The sequence below is a fragment of the Anabas testudineus genome, chromosome 11 (assembly GCF_900324465.2).
Source record: "Anabas testudineus chromosome 11, fAnaTes1.2, whole genome shotgun sequence".
Lineage (NCBI taxonomy): Eukaryota > Metazoa > Chordata > Actinopteri > Anabantiformes > Anabantidae > Anabas > Anabas testudineus.
Window position 1 is genome coordinate 5,917,705 of NC_046620.1, and position 24,093 is coordinate 5,941,797.

The 24,093-nt window shown below is 40.2% G+C and overlaps 3 protein-coding genes across 5 annotated transcripts; 2 read left to right on the forward strand and 1 right to left on the reverse strand.

Annotated features, from left to right (window-relative positions):
- The first annotated feature begins 1,169 nt into the window (after positions 1–1,169).
- On the forward strand, positions 1,170–5,776 carry xkr8.3 (XK, Kell blood group complex subunit-related family, member 8, tandem duplicate 3). Its single transcript, XM_026350257.2, has 3 exons — positions 1,170–1,793; positions 2,310–2,497; positions 2,680–5,776. The coding sequence occupies exons 1-3, from the start codon at positions 1,456–1,458 to the stop codon at positions 3,414–3,416; spliced, it is 1,263 nt and encodes a 420-aa protein (XP_026206042.1). The 5' UTR covers positions 1,170–1,455; the 3' UTR covers positions 3,417–5,776.
- Positions 5,777–5,935: 159 nt separating this feature from the next.
- Positions 5,936–10,532, forward strand: LOC113154923 (XK-related protein 8-like). Its single transcript, XM_026349368.1, has 3 exons — positions 5,936–6,387; positions 6,993–7,228; positions 7,382–10,532. The coding sequence occupies exons 1-3, from the start codon at positions 6,068–6,070 to the stop codon at positions 8,128–8,130; spliced, it is 1,305 nt and encodes a 434-aa protein (XP_026205153.1). The 5' UTR covers positions 5,936–6,067; the 3' UTR covers positions 8,131–10,532.
- On the reverse strand, positions 9,039–23,408 carry eya3 (EYA transcriptional coactivator and phosphatase 3). 3 transcript variants are annotated; one of them, XM_026349365.1, is made up of 19 exons: positions 23,283–23,408; positions 20,565–20,669; positions 19,449–19,498; positions 19,148–19,242; positions 18,988–19,068; positions 18,846–18,894; positions 18,118–18,227; positions 17,739–17,876; positions 17,482–17,567; positions 17,181–17,352; positions 16,806–16,972; positions 15,986–16,069; positions 15,796–15,885; positions 15,277–15,335; positions 15,000–15,160; positions 14,125–14,239; positions 13,659–13,780; positions 13,467–13,567; positions 9,039–13,279 (listed from the first exon to the last, which is right to left on the reverse strand). In XM_026349365.1, the coding sequence occupies exons 2-19, from the start codon at positions 20,619–20,621 to the stop codon at positions 13,199–13,201; spliced, it is 1,818 nt and encodes a 605-aa protein (XP_026205150.1). In that variant the 5' UTR covers positions 20,622–20,669; positions 23,283–23,408; the 3' UTR covers positions 9,039–13,198. The 3 variants fall into 3 exon arrangements, with proteins under 3 accessions (XP_026205150.1, XP_026205151.1, XP_026205152.1); XM_026349366.1 differs by having other exon boundaries at positions 20,565–20,672; XM_026349367.1 differs by lacking the exon at positions 17,739–17,876 and having other exon boundaries at positions 23,283–23,407.
- Between the last annotated feature and the right edge of the window lie 685 nt (positions 23,409–24,093).

Below are 24,093 nucleotides of genomic sequence, written 5' to 3' on the forward strand. Positions count from 1 at the left end.
TGGGAAAGCTTTTTGATAGTTTCTTTTAACTAACTAATGGTATGTATTCTGTATTTTCAGCACTTTTCTAAATGATGTTCCTGTGTTTTCATATCAGCTTGTGTTTTGTCTATTTGCATGTGTTCTTGGTTTTGTATGTTTTCTTTTCTTTCCAAGTTGTTCCTAAGCTCTTAGGACCACAGTAATTGTGGTATTGCAATAAAATCAAATATCTATTGTTTGGCATAACCATCTGTTTTATTATTTTTATCATTATGTAATACCCAGTAAATTACATATCAGCATCGTGATAGAAGAGCGGCTGATGGTAAACCACTTCTGTTTCAGTGGCATACGACGATTCCTAGTAGTGATTTCCAAACAACAGATGTGGTATGCTTCAGTAGTGGCATAACATTTAATGACATAAGGTATGTTGCATGATTGTCACAATAGTACTTCTACCATGATTATGCAACTGTAAATAGAAAAATAAACACACACATACTAAGTGGTGTCAAATTAAAGGACCTCTGAATGCTCGACCTCTGCAGTAGGGGGATCAGGTACGGGCTCTCCTGTGCTGTGCTCTTCCAAACATGATCAAAAATTTGACTATATATTTATTTGTCTCTGGAGCTCTGATTGACGTATAAACACCTTCATACCACATACAAATATGAATAATAATTCCTTATGTGGTGTTTTGATAGTAGTGGAAGAGAGCACTGCCTAAAATGTTGGTTTAAAACATTAAAGTGCTGTTGGAAGAAATGTTTGAAGATTGAAGTGTATATTTCATGATTCTCATAATTTTCATATTCATCAAACCATTCAGTAATCCCTTGTGCATTACAGATAAGGACATTATTATTTGGTAAAAACATTACTTCCATGAGAATAGAAATGTGTCATCATGAAATAAAGACACTCATCCCAAGGACTTTACATCAAAATAGGGGTTAAGCATACTGAGTTTTTTTAACCCCTTACCATTTGTTGCTAAACACATATATATTCATATATATATATATATATAAATACGTGCCTTGAATTATTAGAATAAATCGATTAAATCGATTAATCCAGTGTTGTTCGAACTTGTGGTGGAGGCGTTGATTAGTCACACCTGTCCGAGCCGGACTTCGTGACGTGTTGCCGCGGTGGGCGGGGTTAGGTGCCACACAGACGGGCGGCGATATAAACACACGAGCAGCTCCGTCCGATCACAGCAGCTATTTTCTAACTAACTAGCCGAAACAAGCTAACAGGGTCCCCCTCACGGCGTTTAATCTTTAAAGAATCATCCGGCGGTGGTGTGGGCTGGTGTTGCTTCTAAAAATGTGAAACTTTAAGCGACTTATTTTCCTTCAACGGGCGTAAGAATGTGAAGCGGTGTCGGCGGGGAAGTAACGGTGCAGACGTTAGCCGAGCGTTAGCTTCGCAGCAACAGGTCGGACGGATCATCGGCTAATAATGGGCTCGGACACGGAGGACGCCACTGTCTCGAAATACTCCTGGATCGATTTTGCTTTCTCTGTGATGGGAGTGTGTACTTTCCTCATCGACTGGGGTTCGGACGTGTGGGTGGCCACAGAGTTTTACCGCCGCGGGGACGTCTTCTGGTTCGGGGTGCTGGTCGGCCTCATGCTCCTGTCGTCTGCCGTGGTCCAAATGTTCAGCTGGTTCTGGCTCAAGTACGACCGAGGGCTGCCGGGGTTCAGCGCAGAGAGACGAGCAGGTACCGTGCTCTTCGGGGACAAAGTGAAGATCTCCTGCCTGTTGCATCTGCTGCAGCTCGGTTTCCTCTGCAGGTACATGAGCGATGGAGATTTAATGCAGATAGAGCAACTTAGAAGGGAAACGTACAGTATAACTGTGGTTTTGTTATAATCTAAGTTGTAAAAAAGTAAACATTAATTACTTATAATTACAATATTATCATATCAATTAAATAATCTATAATTGTAGCACTTCTACTCCAGGTATAAACTTTATTACATCTTCACTGCAGATTATGTCTCTGTATGAAAAGAAATTGGGTATTCACCCCACAGAGTCTCTCAAGCAAGTAATAACATTTGACAAGTGCTGGTTCAGCTGGTTGCATGTAAATTTCAGGTGTGGTAGCTTGTTCAGTTTCTCACAGGAGAACTGAATGTATAAAATGCACAAATAATGAGGTAATCAGGTATGAAAGGCTCTGCATGCATGAGTGCTGTTGACAGCACTCACTCATAAAGGCAGATTTGGAGGTGATCATTGCTGTGACATTTTCTCATGATCTATATGTTATGGCATTGTCTTTCTTTACATATTTATTCACGCAGGCAAATCTCTGCCATCCGCCAAGGCTTCAGGGTTTGGTGGCGCAAAGAGGAAGGATCGGAGTATGCCGTTTACCTGACACATGACCTCAGCATGCTCAGACTCATTGAGACCTTCTGTGAGAGCGCTCCTCAGCTCACCCTGATGATCTACGTTATGCTGAGTTCCAATAAGGCCAGGACGTTTCAATGTGAGTTCGTCATTACAGTAGTTTGATTTGCTTCCCAACCACAGGAAAGCAAATTACAGTTGAGTAATGTGTTTTATGTGTAGCTCAAATATGGCTACACAGCCCAAACCTGGACCACAGATGTGTGTTATGTTCTTTCTCTCTGGATTTCTACTCTGATGGTTTAATTTCTGTTTTTACAGTTGTGAGCATCACTGCCTCAATAACCTCTATAGCCTGGATGGTGGTAGATTACCACCGCTCCCTGCGCTCCTTCCTGCCAGACAAAGCAAAGCAGAACTGGGGTTCCTCTATGATTTACTTCCTGTGGAACTTGTTGCTAATTGCATCTCGTGTGGCATCTCTCGCCCTGTTTGCATCTGTCCTGCACGGGTACATCGCAGCTCACTTCCTGATGCTGTGGTTTGTCTTTGTGTTATGGGTGTGGCAACAGAAGACGGCCTTCATGGACAGCACCGGTGGAGAGTGGCTCTACCGGGCCACTGTAGGGCTCATTTGGTACTTCAGCTGGTTTAATGTTGCCGAGGGTCGAACTCGAGCCAGGAGTCTCATTTACCATTTCTTCATTGCTACGGATGGAGTAATCCTGCTGGGAACATGGTGGTTGTTCAGAGACCCCTTCCAGACAGAGTCATACGACCTCGCTCTGATCATCGCTCTACCTCTCACTTACCTCCTGGGCTTGCTCTTCAAAGCCCTGTATTACTGCTGCTTCCATCCTACACTGTGGAGACCCCCAGTGAGAGACCAAAGACTGCCTGTTGATATGCCAGATTCAGTGTCCTTTAGAAACATTTCCATGCAGGACAGCACTCTGTCCTCTCAGCTTTTCAACAAGCGGATGGCCTGCCATGCTTCTAATTTTTACTCAAAGCAAAGAAACACTGATGGCAAAAACAGAGCAGAGTTATATCTGTGACTTTGTGTTTCACGGCCAACCAAATACTACTCATAAATATTACTATGCTGTCCATGTCCACCAGACCAGCTCCTGTCTGTCTTATTTGTGTTTCCATTTTGTTAGATGCTCAGTATGCAGGCCAAAATGCAAGCTCCAGAACTGTGTTTCAAATGACACAGATAAAGTCTCTTTCACATTATATTTAATTTTACATTAAGATATTGAGGGATGGGTTCAATAGCTGGTTCCTTTTTGGATCTGGCTTCAAGTTTGAGGGGAAAAATGTGAATTTGTTGAGCTGCATATTGAATCTCCACTTGCAAATACACAAGTGGACCGGCTTAAATTAAGTTAACCAAACAACTTAAACATATCTGGGAACAGGAAATGTCTAGTTCTTTGTTTAAAAGTTTATCTCCCATCCCAACATGTCGCTGTCTGTGTTCCCATATTCTGTGACCTGTAGGGGGCAACATTGTGCTAAACAGCAGGGATTTAGTAAACAGATATTCACTGAAGGTTAAAGTGAGTAAAGCATGGGGTTAGTGAATAAGCCAGAGCAATGAAAAATTTGTTTAATGTTTATAATTACTGTATTTTATACTAGTGTCAGTTCAGGCTTGTCAGGTATTTTGCGCTTTAATCACAATCACATCTAGGTCTAGGTGGTTTTGACCCAGATCATTAAACATTAAGTTAAATCTTTTATTACACATGTAAATATAATGGTTTACTTTTTTTTTTTTGTACTGCGCTGAGTGAAATGGCAACAGTACATTACAACTACCTAAAAAGTGGATAAAGAACCAGATACAGATTCAATAAAATGCTATTGAACCCCATCCCTAATGATCTCAGAACAGATAAGAGTAAATATACTTTGTAAAGAAAGCACGGGCGTGGCACCCGTTTACGTTCAAGCTTTCACTTTTACTTTAAAGCCATTCACAGGAAACACCGTCTGTTAAATAAAAGGTGTGTCGCCATGTTGGTCACTTGTTAGACAGATGATGTCACACAGCAAAAGAGAAAAATGGTATTCAAACAACAGCTTTTTTGGAAGATTTAATCATTATTATTATTTCCACTGGTCACTGTCTTCAGCATGAGTATCCTCCAGCTGAGTCTGTAATAGAGGGTTGGTTTAATGTTTAAATTCCTCACATCTTGTCAAATGTTATAATCAGGGTTTGGTCCAGGACTGAGATGAAGTATTCCCTGTGGACCTTGATCTTCAAGGGAGAATTATTTGGGAGATTTGGGGACTTTCCTTATCATCTCCACCTTTCCCTGGAACCAGGCACTTGAAAACTGCTACCTTAGCTCTATTTTTATTTATTTTTTTGTAAACTTGCGTTTACTAAACTTAGTAAAGGTTAGGATGTGTTGTATACTAGTGGATCTCTTCATACTGTATTATGATGTAGTAACTTCCTGAAAATCCAGTTGTTAAAGTGACTTTCTGTTTTACTACGACCAAAAACGAAAGGTGTAACGAATCCAGGTATGTCCTGACAGTGGCACAAAGACCACAAAGTTTCCTAGTTTCTGTAGTCTTCTGCATTCATTTGCGATTTTGCCAGGCTGGTACAGAAATGCCATAACACAGACACCGGTTTGCTAATTGTGATATCTCTCAGCTCTGCTTCAACCGAGGGTCATTTCATAAGCTAATTTTTCAAAAAATGTAAATGATATATTCCATAGATTTTCTCTAAATGGCCATAAGAGTCTGATGTTGTCTTTGTTGTGTGAACAGATTTTTAAAATTTACCAGCACCAAGAAAATTACTTAAATCTTAGATCTTTACCAGTCAAATTTTTAATAACAATAATTAAAAACATTATGTGGTCAGATCTGAGCCTGAATTTAAAGGTTATTACTACAGTTTCACTTTGTAACAGGAACTATCCAGATGTGTGTGTGTGTGTGTGTGTTGGGTTTTTTCGGTGTCATGTAACAGCTGCTGCTGCTGCTGGAACATTTATGAAGCATTTTGAATGTAGATTTGACAATAAGCTCTTCCTATATAATTGTACGTCATGATCCTGTACCCTCTGAACTGGTGTTTCAGATTACTTGAAAGGTTATTAACTTTTATCAGCTTGATAATCGGCCAAGTGCTGATTATTTAAAATGTAAATCAACCATTTATTTAACCACTGATGCCATCGCTCTTTCTTTGGGGGGCCAAATACAAACAGAAACTCCAAACTCACCTCTCTGTCAGCTTGGTGAGTGATAACATTCACACAGATTGTTGCACATCCATTTATTTGCTAAAAACTCAGCTGAGACAAAAGTCATGGTCACTACTGCCTGTTAATCTTTTACCTCGTTCATCATGTGCAATCATTAAAGTGTTAACAATGTTGAATTAGTTGTTGTATCTGTTTTAATGTTTGGTTTAATAATTCAAACTGTCTCCCTGATGATTCAACTTGTAGTTAATTCTTTTAAATATGTTTAATGTTAGTTTTTAGAGGCTGTGACTTTAAGATACTGCATATCTGTAGAGGAGTGTCGGTTTGTAGGAGGAGTCTTTTATTTGAACTTTGTTTCCCTGCTTACTTTCAGTTGTCTTTTATTCCAAAGTTAACAAGTGGCTTATGATCCACTCTCAGCTATAACATGTAACCGTGCTTGGAGAAGATAGTTAGTGACTTATATGAACCACACTTCAACAAACACCATGGGTTTTTTCAAGCTTTCCTTCGTGGACTTCTCCTTCACCTGTGTGGGTTTGCTGTGCTTAATGGCCGACGTAGTTCTGGATATTATTGCCGCTGTGTCTTTCTACCAGGACGGGGCGTATGTGAGCCTCGGCCTCCTGCTGCTGTTCCTCGTGGGCTCGTCTGTGCTTGTCCAGGTCTACAGCTGGCTGTGGTACAGCTATGAAGAATTTCAAATGGACACAAAAATTGAGAAGAGTCTGGGGCAGAAAGAACTGAAACTCCTTCATATATTCCAGCTGGGAATCTACGTCAGGTGGTGCAAGCTTTGTCTATCTTAGTAATCACGGTGCATTTTTGCTTCTGTTACAGTCTGGCATGTGTGAAATTACGAAACTAAGATAAAAAGCCGGTAGTTTCTGTGTTACATTTGGCTCATTGAACAACATGAGTAGAGCTGCACTGTCAAAGCAGACAGGTGGTGCATAATATGTCAATTTAGTATTTAATGTAGAGTTTTGTATTTGACAATAATTGCACCATCATGCCTTGAAATTCCTGGAATCTGTGGATTTTGTTTTAGAGGAAGAGCTGACTGTGAGTCATGTCTTAAGAATGACAATCAGTTTCGTTTTTTTACTTGGGAAATTCATTGTAACACTGATTATGTCGTCATTTTTGTGACCATAATGAGTCTAAGTCGTACCACATAAGCCATTCTTTGTGTACCTGATACGATCTGATTAGATTTAGTTTCCTCCTTTTCATATTATTGTTGTAAATGTTTTAAAACTACAGTTGCCTTTTTTAGTGTTTTTTATTTTTTTTGACTGTATGATAAACAATCTGACATCATAATTACTTATTTAAAATTTAGGATCATTACAGTGGTTTTAAATGTTTTTAAACGTTCCTTCTCAGGCATGCGGGTGTTATGGAGACGTCTGTCTGCAGCTTTTTCAAAAATCGTGATAACTCAGACAGATCGCCCGTGTGCGGCTGCTTCACGTACGTCTCAGACCCAGAGGACTACGCCGTGTACCTGGGCCACGATCTCAGTCTGCTGCGGCTCATAGAGACGTTTTCAGAGGGCGCACCTCAGTTCGTCCTGATGCTCACTCTCATCCTGCAGCAGGGAGACCTCGACCTCGTCACAGGTGCAGTGTGTTACTGTTTCATCTTGTAGATTTGAGGCACATCTGTCAATTATTGTTTGTAATGACTGATTATTTGACTCATGAAAGCATTAATTAAACACTGAGAAAGTGTGAATGGAATACCCTCTCTAACAATGACCTCTTCTCCTCCAGTGTTGAAGGCCTTTGGCTCAGCCTCAGCCATCGCTGTTAGTGTGACCATGTACCACCGCTGCCTGCGCTCCTTCCTGCCCGACAAGAAAAAGCAGAACGTGGTCTCATCGGTGATCTACTTTCTCTGGAACGTGTTCCTCATCTCGTCCCGCCTCACCGCCCTCGCCCTTTTTGCGTCTGTGATGCCCTGCTTCATCTTCGCCCACTTCTGTTGCTCTTGGCTGGTTTTAGTTTTTTTTGCCTTTCGATCCAAGACAGATCTCATGGACACCCCTTGCGGGGAACAGCTTTACCGTGCCACTGTAGCTCTTATTTGGTATTTTGACTGGTTTAACGTGGTCGAGGGCAAGACGAGGAACAGGACCCTGCTCTACCACAGCTACATACTAGCAGATATTTCCCTTCTCTGTGGCCTGTGGTACTGGAAGATGAGCACAGAGCCGCCGTATTTTGAAATATCGCACTTGTATGCTGTAATCACAGCTGTCAGTGTTGTTGGAGTTTACATTCTTGGTCTTTTATTTAAAATTATTTATTACAAGTGGTTCCATCCAAACCTTGCCAAACAGGGTGGTGGACAGGAAAAAACAGGGCCCACTTTAGCTCGCTGCAGTTCAGGCCAACCAGAAGCCATTGAATTCCGTATTTTTGCCATGGATGTCATCGATGGAGTTACACCTACATCAGCACCTGCTGTCAGACGCGACAATAAAAGAATGAGGAAGCTGGCGCAGAACTTCTACTCCTGATCTGCATCAACTGGACGTGCAGGTTCGAAACAGACATGAGTCATTCAATGCATGTGTCAGTCAACGTGCCTTCTCCACATCATGGCTGTGTCCTGATACGTTCTCACTACTGAAGTCTGCTGTGTTCTCAAACGCACATTATGCGTCGTATTAGCTGGTGCTTCTTTTTTTACCAACAGACACAAAGCTGCCAAAATCATTACCTAACATGTTTACTGGCAGCTTTATATCTTTCGTCTGTAAATTCATTCTCTTATGTACAGGTAAGTTCTCGTAATCAAATGGTGTCATTTCTGTGTTAACTATTAATTTGTTTTTACCAAGTATTGCAGTCATGTCTGATAACTAAGAGCTGTCACTAATGTGGGGCCCCTTCGCACATGCGTGTTGTTATCACACCTGAAAAGAGCCTCAAGTCACTTTTAAGTAAAAGCGTCTTTTCTTGTCAGATCAGCAATTTAGTTTGTTAGTTTGTAGTTTTAGTTACTGCCACAGATGGCAGCTTCAAGGACGACAGTGATCCAGTATGTATATATCTATCCTGCTCTTTCTCTCACTTCAGCAAAAAGAAAACAGCTAAACCCTCATTCTTAGCACATTTCTTCCTCAAACTAAAACGGGTAGCTCGTCAAATTAAGTATCTACCAAAGTTAGGGTACTCCCCTGTAGCTCTCTGTTCTATGTTCGCTTCAGTGGATGTCATTTTTGCTTATCTCCACTTTAGCAGTATTAACCTTTCTGGACTCATTTACCAGCTGGACTCATGGTTCAGTAGCACATTTCTTCTCAGGAACCAGTAAAGACTTGATCTCTATTTTTATTATATTGGATGTTTATATCGGTGGGATGTAAATGTGTTTTATTATTATTTCATAACTTAAAAGTTTTAAAAGAAAAAATCTGGAGTCTGAAATGTTTTAAAATTTATTTACATTGTACTGAATGTTTCTAGGTACACAGGAAAACCTTACAGGACTGTGTCGGGCCCCCAAACAGCTACTGTGGGGAAAGTGATTACTGTCATTAAATTATCATTGATTATTATAGCGTTCAGAATCACACTAGAGCCCTCTACATGTTGCCTCACAGGTCCTCCAAAATGAGATGAAATACATACAAAAATGTTTTAAACAAAAACAGACTGCATTTCAAAAATAAAAGTATTTGGCATCAGAAAGAAAAAGAAGAACATTTAAGAATACAGCCCCTTGAATCTTTTTTTTTTGGACAGTAAAGGTACACTTCAAAACAGACATGCACAGAAAGAAATACACCGAAAACATTCAATGAGCAGAGGAAATGCAGAGACTGCATATGTTTGGAGTTTTCTCAAACGTGTCTCAGGACCGATCATTTCTCCTGGACTCGTTTAGGTAGTACAATACTGAACGATCCAAGGCGCGCCTCGGTAAACGTGCCGTTCGCTTTAGGAATCTGATACTGCACGCCACAGATTGTGATTGTCTCCAAGCGATGCAAAGCGTTTCACAGCAACAAAAGAAAATGTCCCTTTTTAAAAGGACTCAACAACAACAACAAAAAAAAGGATTAACACAGATTTTTTACAAGTGTGAAAAACACAAATGCATTGTCACTCCAAACTGTTAGTAACTGTCACTAGCCCTTCACTAAAATAGTTTTTTTGAAACACTGAGCAATCAATTAACACCCCCCCCTTTCAAATACAGTGCAGACAGGAGAGTCGACTAAAACAAAACCTAACATGGTAACAAAAAACAAAAAGCACTTAAAGAGTAACAAAACTTTGGATAATAGTACAATGCAGTGATAAATGTATCAAACAAAAAAAGTAATTATTTCCCTTTGAGATTAAGCATACAGACGATGGTTAAAGGCACAATATAAATATGCACTGTCACACAAAAACACAGAAATACACATTCTCAACGGTCAAGCTGCTTGTGTGTAAATACAAAATCTTCTTCAGGCTCAGTATTGTTCAGTCGTAATCTCTCACACACACACACAGACACACAAATACGTGTGTGGTAAGTCGACTCCCCCAGCTTCCCTCACCGCCTACAACACGCGAATGAAAAAACCCTTGAAATACGATTAATGAGCAAAGGAGAAGTGTATTGCACAGTCATGATCATACTTTGTTTTTCGCCCGTCCAGTACAACTTCCCATGGTTGGGGTTTGTCATGTGAACGAGAGATTGTGGGGCTGTAGTTGCCTGATGTGAGTAACTGTGATTGTGAACTGGGGCTTAAACAATTAGCGGCAACAGATCAACAGAGCGTTTAACTCATTTTAAAGAAAAAAAGTTTCCTTGATTTGTTTTGACATACAATTATATTGTATAACTAATGATTAGTTTAATCACTGACTAATCTCCAGATCATTTTCTCACCTAGTCTTAATAATTTGGTCTCTCCTGTGGGAAAACAAAAGTCAATTTCCAGAAAAACTAAGATATATCCTCTAAATGCTTGCTTCATCTGAATGGCTCAATCAAAAAGTATGCAACTTCCTTTATGGTAAATAACCAATTTCAAACTTTGGAGCCACATCTAAGAGCAATGAGAGGTTAGTTTACTGTCCTGTTACTGTGTCATTAGGTCGGCTTGATCAACCTGTAGAGCTGCTTCATGCACGTTCCTCTCCTCACACAGTCAAACAGAATAAAACTGTGCTGGTCCCCATTCTGATGAGATGCTACCACTGTCCAGCACCCACGACGTGCACGTATCTAGTTGTAATTCTGTGCCTCGTTCAGTGACATCCTGCAGGTGATCCAGGACTCTCAGGTGCTGCTGAACTTAGGTGTATCTAGGGCACACTGGGCAAAGAAAAGCTCCAACCACAACAGATCCACAGGTTTCCATCCATGCTGCACAAATAACTTAAACTATTTCTTAACTAAATGTCAAGAAAAGTTGCTAAAGAAAGTGCTAATTATTGTGCGTTTCCATTAACAACAGTTACAAATATGTGGTGCTGAGCAGAAACAATTGCAGAAGATCACAGTTGAGTAAAGCTCAACGGAAAAATTATGTAAAAAGTTTGAAGTGAAATTCTGTGTTTTCTGCTTGTTCTATGAACTCGAGTGGCTTGAAATCTGTAACACTGCACTTTAGCCTGTTCCGTTTTTAAATCTGTCTATTGACTTCTCCACTGGGGTCAAATCTTTTCTCCACTCATGTGGATAGAACCACACTTAATCACAAAACTTTTAACGAAACCAAAGAAGAAAACCTGATATGTATGAAATGTTCCTGATCTTGTGTGCCAACATCGGATCTGGCAGGACGATATCATGTGGCTAAGGAGCAAAAAACATCAGAATCGTCAGAACTTCTCTAGTTAATAACAGAGCTCTTTGACTTTCATTTCAAACAGTAGGTCCATTCAATAATCATCCATGGCTGCTCAAATATCCTACCTTCACCTAAAATACATGAGGGAGGGCGTTTGTTATCCTTATTCATACAATTAAACAATGTAAACGCGATCTGACCCCAACAAAAACCCCATTGTTTTGAATACAATATGGGGAAGGAAACTTAGGACTGTGCTCTGACGAGCCCCAAAACAGGCTGTTAAAGAAAATAGCCCTCTAGCTTTCTGTCAACACATCAGACAATACGTTTTTGGATGGTTTACGCAGCTTCAGAGATGGGAACAACTCAAAAAAGAAAAATGTGATCCTTTATATTCACTAAATTTGCAGATACCATATCCCAAATCCATACAACAGACTAATTCTACACAGGTTTTTAGTGCACCTGTATATGGTGTTTACACTGACAACATCTGTGTTTGTAGTGTACAGAATTAGTATTAGAACGCATTTGAAACACAGCTAAGGCTTTTATCGGACTGCAACAAGAGCCTGGACATTATCTTATTCACACTACTACTACTAATACTAATACTGCTGCGGGGAAAGGAGAAATACAGTACTGTGCAAAAGTTTTAAGTATTTGGGATTTGTCTTATCACACTACACCATCATGAAGGCACCTGACTGATCCCAAATACATACAGTCAGAGTGCAGAGTCAAATGAAGAAGACAGAAAACACCGACAGACTAAATCTTAGAGCTGTGGCAAGTTTGGACTTACGTACAAGTCAAAGTTTTCCAAGTAGAATCTGTTTTAAAAGCAAAAGGTGGTGACACATTTACACAGTACTGCAGTTCTCCACGAGCCAAAACAAGGTGCAACTCTCATCTCAAACTCTCCAGTCACAGCTGACTGTGATAACTGGTTTATGTTTAGTGAATATTTTTCACTCTGTATTACTGTGTTACAGAAAGTCATTCAGTTTTATGAAACCTCTGATTATCAACACTTGCTCATTAACCACAGACCGACCACACACACACACACACACACACACACACACACAAAAAGGATCACATGGTGATGTTGCAACACGGTGGAGAGGTTGGGGCTGCTGACTGATGGTGTGGGTGTGGCCTGGTCAGGTCAGGAGGGGAGGTCATGATTTCAGTACCGTGCGTTAAACACTGGACGGCTGCGTGGGCAGTGAATCAAAAAGTATAAATGGGATTATCCACGACTCTGAGGGAGTGCAAAATGACCCAGAGAGATTTCTTATTTTAGATTTGCTAGAGGTTAGAACATCCTCAAAACAGAAAAGTGGCCCTTTGGTTGTTTGTGTCCAAAATGAGAAATGATATTTAGAATTGTACTGATGCATCACAATTAAAGAAAAAGAGATAAAGTCCTAATACAGAGGAGCAGGAAATAAATGGACGTCTTCCCTTCTGTGTCCAAATCAGTGCCAGTTTCAGCTGTGGTGAGGTTAGCTGCCGTAGAGGAGGGAGCGCTGGGTGTGAGGAACCTTAATTAAACCGACTTCTGCATCTCGTCTGTTTCTCACAGTCTGCTCCGACCCAAGGTCCGCCTCAGTACATTACTATCACACTGTGACTCATTAGTCGTCAGTATAAAGTTTCTAATATGTGACTGTTTATCGTTGGTTTTGAGGAGGATTTTCCTCCCACGTTACTCCATGGGTCAAGATGTCGACGACTACATTTTCCCTTTAGTGTGTGACATTCAACATCACCTCCTTTACAAGAAGTCCAGCTCCAGTGCTTGGTGCAAGGACACAAGGTCACCATGAGTGGAGATCCGCCAGAAAGGCATATTGTGCTACACAGGGAAACAAAAAGGACGTCAGTTTGGACGTTATTTAAACAATCTGAAGTTGCAGTGACTGCGTTTGTTTTTGCCTGCAGCACCGTAGTTGAGAACATACTGGTTGACTTTACTGCTTTTTTTTCTAACAAACCAAAGAAGGCAGATAATCCTCATTTCACGCAACAAAAATAAAACTCACCTGTTTTGCTGCAAACTCCTCATCTCGACCATCACCTATCACCACATAAGTAACTTTCTTCCCAAAGCGAGAGATGATCCTCTCAAAGCAACTCTCTTTCCCTGCACAGACCAAGACCACAGGGAACATTTAGGGTCAACTTTAGGTCCACACAAAATTTTCTTATCCTGTTCCTGGTATTTTCATGTCTACCTATTTTGGTGGCACTGTAGATGTTCTCGATGGGGAAGACGTCTCCCAGGCCGTAGAGCAGCACTTTGGCCAGAGCAGGAACCAGCTGAGTGGTGGTGACCAACACATTCATACACTTCCCCCTGTTGGTCACATATAAATAAGGGCTTAAAGTCAAACTTACAAACTTAACTTGTCCATATAGTCAACATGTTGTTTTTTCCTTTTTATCTTGGCCAGTTTCAATCATTCAATTCTGATATCCATAAATATTCTATAATCTACTCTACACTTTTAAAGATATTTAAATACATTCAGCAAACAAAGCCAAAACTGTGCTTACGTTTATAATGGTATCTGGGGTTACATCGCAATAATATGAGCTCAACAGTTTAAATATTCACAATAACTAGAGCAGTGTGTGTGTAAACAAAGACAGACGGACGGTGCTGTAGATAAATAAACACAAGCTGTGCTGTGCTCTGACCTGGACTGGATGAGCAGCAGAGACTTGAGCGCTGTGCTGAGCCAGGCGTCTGTGACATTCTCAATCTCAGACTGAAGCCGTAGAAGCAGCTCCCTCTTCATAGGGTTCAAAAGGCCTGAAGACAACAACATGCATTCAGGTAAAAACCTTATCTTTGATTGGACTTTATTGTCCATAGGGGGTAATTGTTTTTGTAGCATGGGAGCCAGACAGGATTGACTGTAGTTTGTTCAGAAGCTGCTTGATGGAGTTCAAATGATTTTGCTACTAACTTTAACCATTTAATGAACTTTTCTGTTCATTAAATGCTATCCGCCAAACCAACAGATACAAGGAAATGTAAGGACACTTTCAATGAAACCTCTGTAAAACACAATTCCCCAGGGCCAGGACTTGTTCTAGCTTTGCAGTGCTACAAAGTCTACACAACCTCTTGTTCCTCAAAGACGGGACTCTGTGTGAGAAGAAGTGCTCAGTTAATTCTTCAAAGCAGTTGTTTTTTCTTAAGTCATACACATGAATCTGGAATAAAACTGATTAAGCTCTTGGGCCAGTTCTAGGTTAGATGAAAACCCTTCTAGAGAAACCTTCTTCCTATCGTTGTCATTTGTTCAGCATTGGTCCTGATACTGCAGTTTGGCCTGGTGGACTTCACATTTAATTTCCTTCTGAAGTGAGTGACACTCTGAAAGATGTCCCTGCTTTTCATCTTCTTATTAAGCAGCAATTTCAGTCTTTTGCTCACCCATGGTTTACTTTTAGGATAGACTTTAATTACCTTTTCAGGAGATCCAGGAGCTCACCACATGGCAGTGGCAGAAATTATTGCTCTAGTCATTTAAAAAAATATTTAAGTTATTTTGTGGCTTACTCACCTCCAACATTTCCTTTGTAGTTATTGTAAATCTCTTTTAGCCGGCGGTAGCGATAGGCCAGTTTGCGTGTCCACTCCACTCCACCCTGAACTCCAGTGGCACCTCCTGATGTTCCTCCACCAGTGGCACCATTAAAACCATCGGCCAGAAAGTTGTAGTTACTAAAGTGGAGATAAACACTTGTGATTGAAAGAATATCTGCTTCAAAAATGAGGAGAAAACAGATGCAGTACATGATCCTGAACTTAACTCAATTGCAGGAGAGATTAAAACACACCTCAGGTCCTGCCCATTGTCATCAGAGGCCACATCCTCAATATGTACTTGATCACATTCCTTATGGATAAACAGGAACATTTTTACAAGTTTTATATTGATGTTTGTCAGCTTATTTAAAGTACCAAAGAGATTGCACTGAATGCACCACAGGATTAAATAAAACAACATACAATTTAGTACGAAAGTTCAAATAGCATCTCATTAAAGGAGAAGAGTGGAATTCTATGAGTAAAGCATCAAATCCCAAGTCGTTTGCAAACAAAACTTGGATTTAAAGACTACAACATTTATATGACGCAACTGCAGGCCTTAGTAAAGCTAGAAAATTAACAAGCTATTGATGATATTGATTGATTTTTGGTAAACATCGAGGGAGGAAATTACTCTTAGTATGTAAAATATTATTACAATCACTTCATTTTTGATAAAAAGTACTAAGAATGGTACCATTAATGTAGTTATACTGGTTTTAGATTACAGGTCATTATCTCCCTTCTCCTAATATGTTCCACTGTACCTCCAGGTCATTGAAGAAAAGGTGAGTGTCTGCCAGCTCAAAGATTAGCTCCTCCATCTGTAAGCCTAAGTTCAGCACAGTCGCGGGGTCCTATATATAATAATAATAATAATATTCACAATGAAGAGTTAAATATATAAAGTGTTGCGTGTTTTATTTTGTGTTATACGCTCAAATTGTTTAAACAAACCTTGCCAAACTTCTGTGCATACGACCCGGTGAGCAGTGAGTGAAATATAATAATGGTCTCATCCAGATCCCACAGAAAAATGCGCTGAAAACAAAACAATATAATCTTTGCATTCAAATAAACATTGTCTGCACAGAAATTAAAACTAAACATTTATTTTCATTTCTAAACTTGTTCATATTATTGCCATTACATTTGAACATGAAGACAAATCCCGATTCTAAACCAATGCAATGATATTTGGGAAATCCTATGTACTTAGATACAAAATCCCAGTGTGCAGTCACATGTTTGTAGTTTTGCCAATTCACTGCACACCTGCCATCAATGGAACCACCCAATTACCTGTAATCTAAATTCTGGAAACCCAGTCGAATCTGGTAATACAAGGCTTGGGTTTTAAACAGTAGGTTAATCAAATATGCTCTGGGAGGTTGGTTGGCTGTACAAACAAACATTTGGGAGTGGGCCGCACAAGGAACTAAATGTTAAAGTGCAGGGTGTGCAGACAGAGGCACTACACATAATTTCAGTCCACTTGGGTTTCCTCTTTCACATACCAACTCCATAGCACAGACACATACTCATGCCTCTCCAAAACTGTTACACACAGTTAGCATAGTGTAGATACCTTCATTAACAGGAAATCTTATACTGTGAGTTTGCAAAATAGGAGCTGACAAGCAAATCTCCAAGCATGCTGTTCTGATTAAGGTCAATGCACTCCTTATTTTGCACAGTCCTTTAGACTTTGGATGTAACAGTCACAAAGATTTGATAAAACAAGCTTAGACTTTTAGTTTTAACACTGCATGGTTACCTCCAGGTCACTGTCAGCAGGTGGGGAACTGTCAGACTTCTTGCCCTTTCCTTTGGCTTTGCCAACAGAGTTCCTGCGTCCAACCTCATCCTGCTCCCTGGCTCCAGCAGGGAGAGAGACACTGGTTGGAAGAGCTGCACCTGCTGGGAGGTTCTCTGGGGATGAATCTTAGTACAGAGTGCAAAGATTTGATGTTTACTAACATTTGAAGATTACCAAGATCATATGCAGTGAATGCTGATGAACGCAGTGAATACTGAATGTGATCACATGGTGTAATTATAATAAGTAATAACTAAGTTATTACAAGTAAAACAAGTATAAAAACACTGAACTAATGTTGAATTGTAATTTAAACCTAAACACTGAAATCACCTCCTGGAGGAAGTCCAGCTGAAGGAGCCTCCTCTGACTTCACAGATGAATATCCAGCCACTCCCACACCATGTTCATCACTGCTGGGCAGCCCGGCAGGCACGTAGCTGGGAGGCAGAGCGTAGTACTGAGAGTACTGGCTCTGTCCCAGAGAGTTGTAGGTGTTAAATTCCTGGAGAAATCAGAGAAAAGCAGTGGAATAGTCTGTCACAGAAAACTAAACTAGAAATGTATCCTCAGGGCCGTATATGTTTGTTCACCAGAGATTTGTCATTTCTCCCAGGAACATTACTTTCCTTACCTGGTGGGCTACTGTGGTGGAAGCTGTAGTGGCTGCTGTAGCTGAAGGGATGTTTGAAAATACACTGGATGTTGTGAAGCTTGAGCCTAGAGACAGACGGAAAAATCTTTTCTACACTGTTTGAAGTGACTAAAAATGAGAGAGGAAAACAAAACTGTGCCATTGCAATTTCAAAGTCTCCTTTATTTCTAAGCACTTCATATATTTGCAGAGTGTGGCAGCGTTATCTTGTGAGATAGAGTGAGGCTGCAGCTTGCCTTGGCTGGGGTATGAGTAGTGCAGCTGGCCTGGCTGGGTTGAGGTATATGCTGAGCTGAAGCTGAGAAATCCAAGCTGACCACCAGAGGGTGCCTCAGGCAGCCCTGTCTCTGTTTTTATGCCTGGCCACATAGCACCTGAAGATGAAAGACAGCAAAGGAAGCAGAAAATAAAAGAGGCAGCGGGAGGAGCGGGTCACTGAGGACAGAGCAAAGTTAAGGAACCAGGTCCTTGTGTGTTTAAGCAGAGATCAAAAGCGAATCGATCCCACAGTGCAAAGCATAGTAATGCCTCCAAAGCAAAGTAACAAAGGTGTGACGCTGGGTTTTTAGTGAGCAAAGTGTTAAAATAGGCTGTTAAAGTAAGAAGGGGACTAACCAAAGGGTGGAAGGCCGTATGTCTGCCCTGTCTGAGGGAAGGTTGAGTACACAGTGGACTGGGCCAGAGGAGGAAAGGCAACCTGGCTTGTGTATGAAGTCACTGCTGGGCTGAAAGGGAGAGAGCGTGAGAATCAGTGCTTTTGTCAATTCAGGGCACAGCTGCAGGTGTAGAGAGTTACTATTAGTGGTGCAAAGTATGAAAGTCCTCTTTAATCCCATTTTCCTCAGCATCTCATCATCTCTTGCCATTTACTCACACATGAATACCTGCTAGTATGAGTACTTTTCAGTAAAGAATACAAAACATTTAAAAACACCCATGGTATTGACGGTTGTGCCAAGAGCAGCTTCTAATATCGTGGTGAATTACACAAAGTTAAACTATTTATGGAGACAACAGCAGACCTCTTCTTGGTCCTTGCATGCACCTGCGGGTGCTGTTATTATCAACAGGGAACCGAGTGTGCTCTAAATTTTAAAGTGGAAATTCTTGTTTCTGTGCAGACGTCATCTCAGACAAAGCCTATTATAAGTGTTGCACAGTAAAGGAGGAAAACTAGATTACAGCTGCACTAATGCAACAAACAGGAATGCTTAGTGTCACTGTGCTGGTGTTTAGTTTGTAAGTGAAAATATTACATACGGGATCTTTACTATTTGTCAATTGTTAAATCTGCATAAAATTAGAAGATAAAATACGCATTTGTTTCTGTGAAATGTACTCACTTGCTTCCTTGATAAACCTGGTGGGTGTATTCAGATGTTGTTGTTGAGTCTGTAAAAAACAGAGAGAGCCTTGTTTCAGTTTTCTCATTTTAAAAACCTGACTATGAATTATCTACAACAGTGGCAGCGAGTCTGTTCGTACCAGAATGAGCATACGAGTTAATTGAGTCACCACATGCTTGTGATGTTGCTCCTCTGTCTGTGTCGGACTGCTCGTGATCACCTAGGACCAAACGCAAACTGTCAAAATTTTCCAGGAACAGTTCTGAATGCTGTCTGCTGTTTTTATATTTTCTACTTACTGGGGTCAAGCTGGGCAGTGGACAGGGCAGAGTAAGAGTTTTCCTGCTCTGATGAACCTAAAACAGCAGCTGGACTCCCATCGTCACCCGCATTCCTAATAAATATAAATCTATTAAAATTACAGAACTTATGCAGCCAGCAAAAACAATCAGAAAATAATAACAGTAAAAAATAATTTCAATAGCAGTCTGAACAAAAAACAGAATTTATTCTTAGTGGTTGTTCGTTGGACAATGTTAACAGCAATATAAGAAAATTTAAAAGATCAAAAACTAGATCTCAAAATCAATAAAGACCAACCTTGGTTCTTTCTCCAGTCCACCATCTATCTCAATCTTGGCCTTCTTTACCTGCAGACAAACACAAAAAGGTTACTGAGAAGGGTTTTACTCTAATAGAAGCATAACTCTAATATCTATGCCCATGATGTGCATATTTTGTGTCTCTGTATTGTAAAATCATATAAATATAAAAGCTTTGGTTAGAGTAGCCACTTTTGCTACAGCAGCAAAAATGCTTTATTATTTAAAAAGACATCTGGCACAAGTACAATCGAATCATTATCTCTCTGAACGGTTGCAGACTGGTTTGCACAATAAAAATAGTCAGAAATACTGACTGTAATATAATAACACAAAACCTATTCAAAAACACTTTGAACTCAGGCCTTTCAGGCCATGGTTTTTCTTTCTCGTGTAGTATTTACTGACTTTGTGGCACAGCACGGAGTGTATTTGTATTTGTAAATTGAAAGGAAGTAATACATCAATAAATCTAAAACAAACTGTGCATCTACACTGAATCACACTACAATATATATAGTGAAAAGGTTTGAAAGGTTTGTATAATTTGTTGTGCTATAAAATTTCAATGACCTGGACATTTAATGCTTTATTTGTAAATTACAGGGTAAAAAACAATGGTAAACCATCAAAACCACTTTAAAGCTTTGCATCATTTATTATGTAATTAGCCAAAAACTTATTTTGTCAAACACAGAAGATAATCAACTTATAATGACGAGACAAAAATAAAATTCTGTTCTGAAATTTAAGAAGAAACTGCTGAAAATTATTTGATAGTTTCACTTGTTACTATCACTTGTTATACATTAAACATGAATAGAAATTGTCACTAATACACTTTCCTATCAATTACTTAGCCAGTTAATCATTACAGCAGTACAGTGAACCTCACAAGATAAACTATGTTTATACTTTTCAGGAACCAAATCCATTTTTTAACCTAAATAATCGAATCTATTGAAATCCACATTAAGCTTTATTTACAAAGTGAATATACACTTACACACAAAAAAATCTCAAAAGCGTAGTATAGTATAAACCAGAGAACAATTTCATCTTAAAACCAGTTTGTTTATATGCTGTGTGTTGGCGTAATTGTGTGTCGACTCACCGGCAGCTCAGGCAGCTCCTGCGAGTCATCCATCTCTGCAGCAGAGCGACCCGACATATCTGCACGCTAAGCCTACTCTCTGTACCTGGAAAGTCTGTCCGGACCCTGCTTTACACAACAGGAGCAAAAACACATAGGCACAGAATAAATTGCCGGGGGGTTATGCCTTATGTATATTCCGATGTGTCACTCTCCCCTCCCCTTGTCCCATAAAATGTTCATCGATTCATCCACCCCCACTACTATCGCAGGGGTGATCAGCAGGGAGGCAGGGGTGATGATGGAAGTGGGGCACGCTGGTCTAATCTTCTGCACGAGACTCACAGGTGAGGCACGTGTGGCACTGACGTTTCCCACTGTTCCCGTTATCTTGTGTTTACTGTAGGATTAAGGAAGCGTGCCACCTTACATGTGACCTAACCTACATTCAACAAAAGTATATTCTCCACAAGTATTAGGTGCTCAGGTGCAAGCTGTCGTATCAATAGATGCCCCGGGGGGATAAGATCTAACCTCAATTTGTCCACTGTTCGCTTAACTGGCCTTTCCCTACAGATGGAGAGATAAAACATTTATCCAAGTGAAATAATGTAGACATAGAAAGAGAAAAATAGGTCAGACAAAAATAAATTAAAAAAAATGCACAAATGTGTCAGACAATGTCTCAGAATCAAGGGTGAGCCACCTGATTTAGCAGGGCTACTTAAGCAAATGCAAGTTTATGCAAGATTTATATTAGCAAACTCAAAAAATATAATTGTTAAATATAAGATAAATTGATCAATAGCTAGACATACTTTCACTTTTAAACTCAATCTACCATTGACTGATTTGACTGAGTTATGACTTTGACAGAAACAGATCAGGAACTGATGGTTAAAGTAGCCCCCCGTCAACTGCCTGATGGAGCTGCTGTAACTATTGGTCACATTAATAAGCAGAACCAACTTCATTAGCTAACTTAATGTGGTTTTTAGAACAATGCATTAGAATACACACACCCAACTGGGCAGAAAATGACTAAATCTGGCAGCACTGGTGCTTTTCCTGCCTGATTCCACAAACTTGACTTCATCAAAGCCACCGTCAATCCAACTGTTGCCACCGGTAACTGAGCCACTTAAGAGTCCCCTCTCCTCTGTCAGCATCACAAGAACACTTGAGTTGAACTGAGACACAGTCTACCTGGATCCGTTGGGAAAATGCTTTACAAGATTGCAGTTACTCCAAAGGTTGGCCAGGTAAAGCTACGGGATACCACAGACCTGGAAAAAGTCAGTTAAGATTTGACCTAAACACCCATTTTAATGTAACACTTAAACTGACTTAGAATAGACGTTTATTCTGCAAAAAAGTCCAGTTTAATTAATTTACAAACAGGTTGTCTACAACAGCTATGTAATTTGTACAAAACAGCAAATGCATATTAGTATTATTTTTTAATCAATTCATCTGTTGATTATTTTGTCAAATAACTACATTTTTAGTCTATAACGCACCTATAAAGATAAAAGAAAAAAGAAAAATTTCCACGTTACAAAATCCATTGTGAAATATCATGTTTTGTCTGAGCAGCAGCTCAAATGCAGAATTCAGTTTACGACGTTTACATTTAAGAAAATACCAAGTAAGGCAGAAACATTCTCAAAACCTATAACTAATAACTAATACCAATAACACATCAAAGATTTTTGAACTTTGCAAATATTCACTTAATTTGATTTACAGTCTTATGATTAATACAAGTTTATATGGACACTTTAAAATAAAAAAAGTAAAGTAAAGTAAACCTATTCTTTAGAGTCCTAATGGTTATATATTTAAAATAATTCGAAATTACATCTCTAGTAGAAACATTTCTACAGTGTTATTTGCCAGCAGTTTTGCATGACAGTGATGCACTTGGCTGGATAGAAGTATAAAATAAGGTTTGTTAATGTGCATCAATTTACTTTCTAGTTAAGTTTCTAAGTGCTTTTGTGGTGGAGACATGAGAAGCTACTGCACCATTCACTTTGAGCTGTTGATTGAAAAACGGACCTGATGAGTGATCATGATGCACATAGCAAATAAAAATGCATTTGTTCGAGTCCGGACACAGCATCAACTCAAGACAGAGCTCCTACACATGTCATCCAACATGTTAGCCTACAACAGTTAGCAAATAACCTAGCCGAGGACAGTTTGCTGTGAAGGTGAAGTCTGACATCAAACCATTTCCTTAAAAGCAGTTGATCAGCTCAGTTTGGGAAACATAACTAACGCGGCCATCACAGACAGATATAAACAGACAACTCTCACTAGATGATATGATTATTATGAGCAACTATAACAAGCTAATAAAGTGTATTTAGACGGTAACCGTGCAAGCTTCCCCACTGTACCGTTAACGTTAGCTTGCCAGTGTTAGCAGATAAACGATATTTGTAAACACTGTAATAACTCTACTAATGTAAATGTCTACTTATGTGTAATCTCTTGTAGTAATGCATACTAATTAACTAATCTAGGTGTGATAGTAGCCATATAACTAGCTAAGCTTAGTTGTGACCGGGCATGAAAGTTTTCCGCTCCAGAGAGTAGTCGGGACCCGCAGCCATTGGAATGGGTATTGAAATGGCAGCGTGTGAAAACATCTCACTCCCACTGCTCCCAACAACCAAGCTATGGACAAAACACACACTGCTAACCTACCATAATGATGAAAACTAATCTTACCATTGAAGAAGTGAAGGAGAAACGCTTTTTATTGAAGCGTCTTCTGCTCAATCGTTTCAAGCTTTGTCTGTTGTTAAGGAGCACTTTTTGGCAGGAAGTTTCCTCGCAGTGCCTACTGCGCACGCGCAGAATGTCGACTCGCAGCACTCTTTTCTTTGGCGCGACGGGAGACGACAGGTGTGGTGATCCAGCAGCACAGGTGAGGTGATCCAGCAGCACAGGTGAGGTGATCCAGCAGCACAGGTGAGGGGAGACTGCAGCACAGGTGTGGTGATCCAGCAGCACAGGTGAGGGGAGACTGCAGCACAGGTGAGGTGATCCAGCAGCACAGGTGAGGGGAGACTGCAGCACAGGTGAGGGGAGACTGCAGCACAGGTGAGGGGAGACTGCAGCACAGGTGAGGGGAGACTGCAGCACAGGTGAGGGGAGACTGCAGCACAGGTGAGGGGAGACTGCAGCACAGGTGTGGTGATCCAGCAGCACAGGTGAGGGGAGACTGCAGCACAGGTGAGGGGAGACTGCACACATGTGCTATCTGGACAGAAGAACCTTCTTTTTAAGTGTTGTCAGCTTGGCCTCCTGGTGTGTAGCCTCTATTAAGTGCACGTAAATGTGGCTGATATAAAAAGCCTAAGGTTGTTACTTACTTTCCATGCACCATGTGATAGACATTATGTTTACTCGATCAACAATGAATCAGGCGTACTTTGCTTTATTATTATAGTAATTAAAGGCAAGTATTATTAACAATAAACTGTGACGTTTGACTCCACAGTTGTTTTGCATGTGGGTGGGCAGAACCAAAATAGGT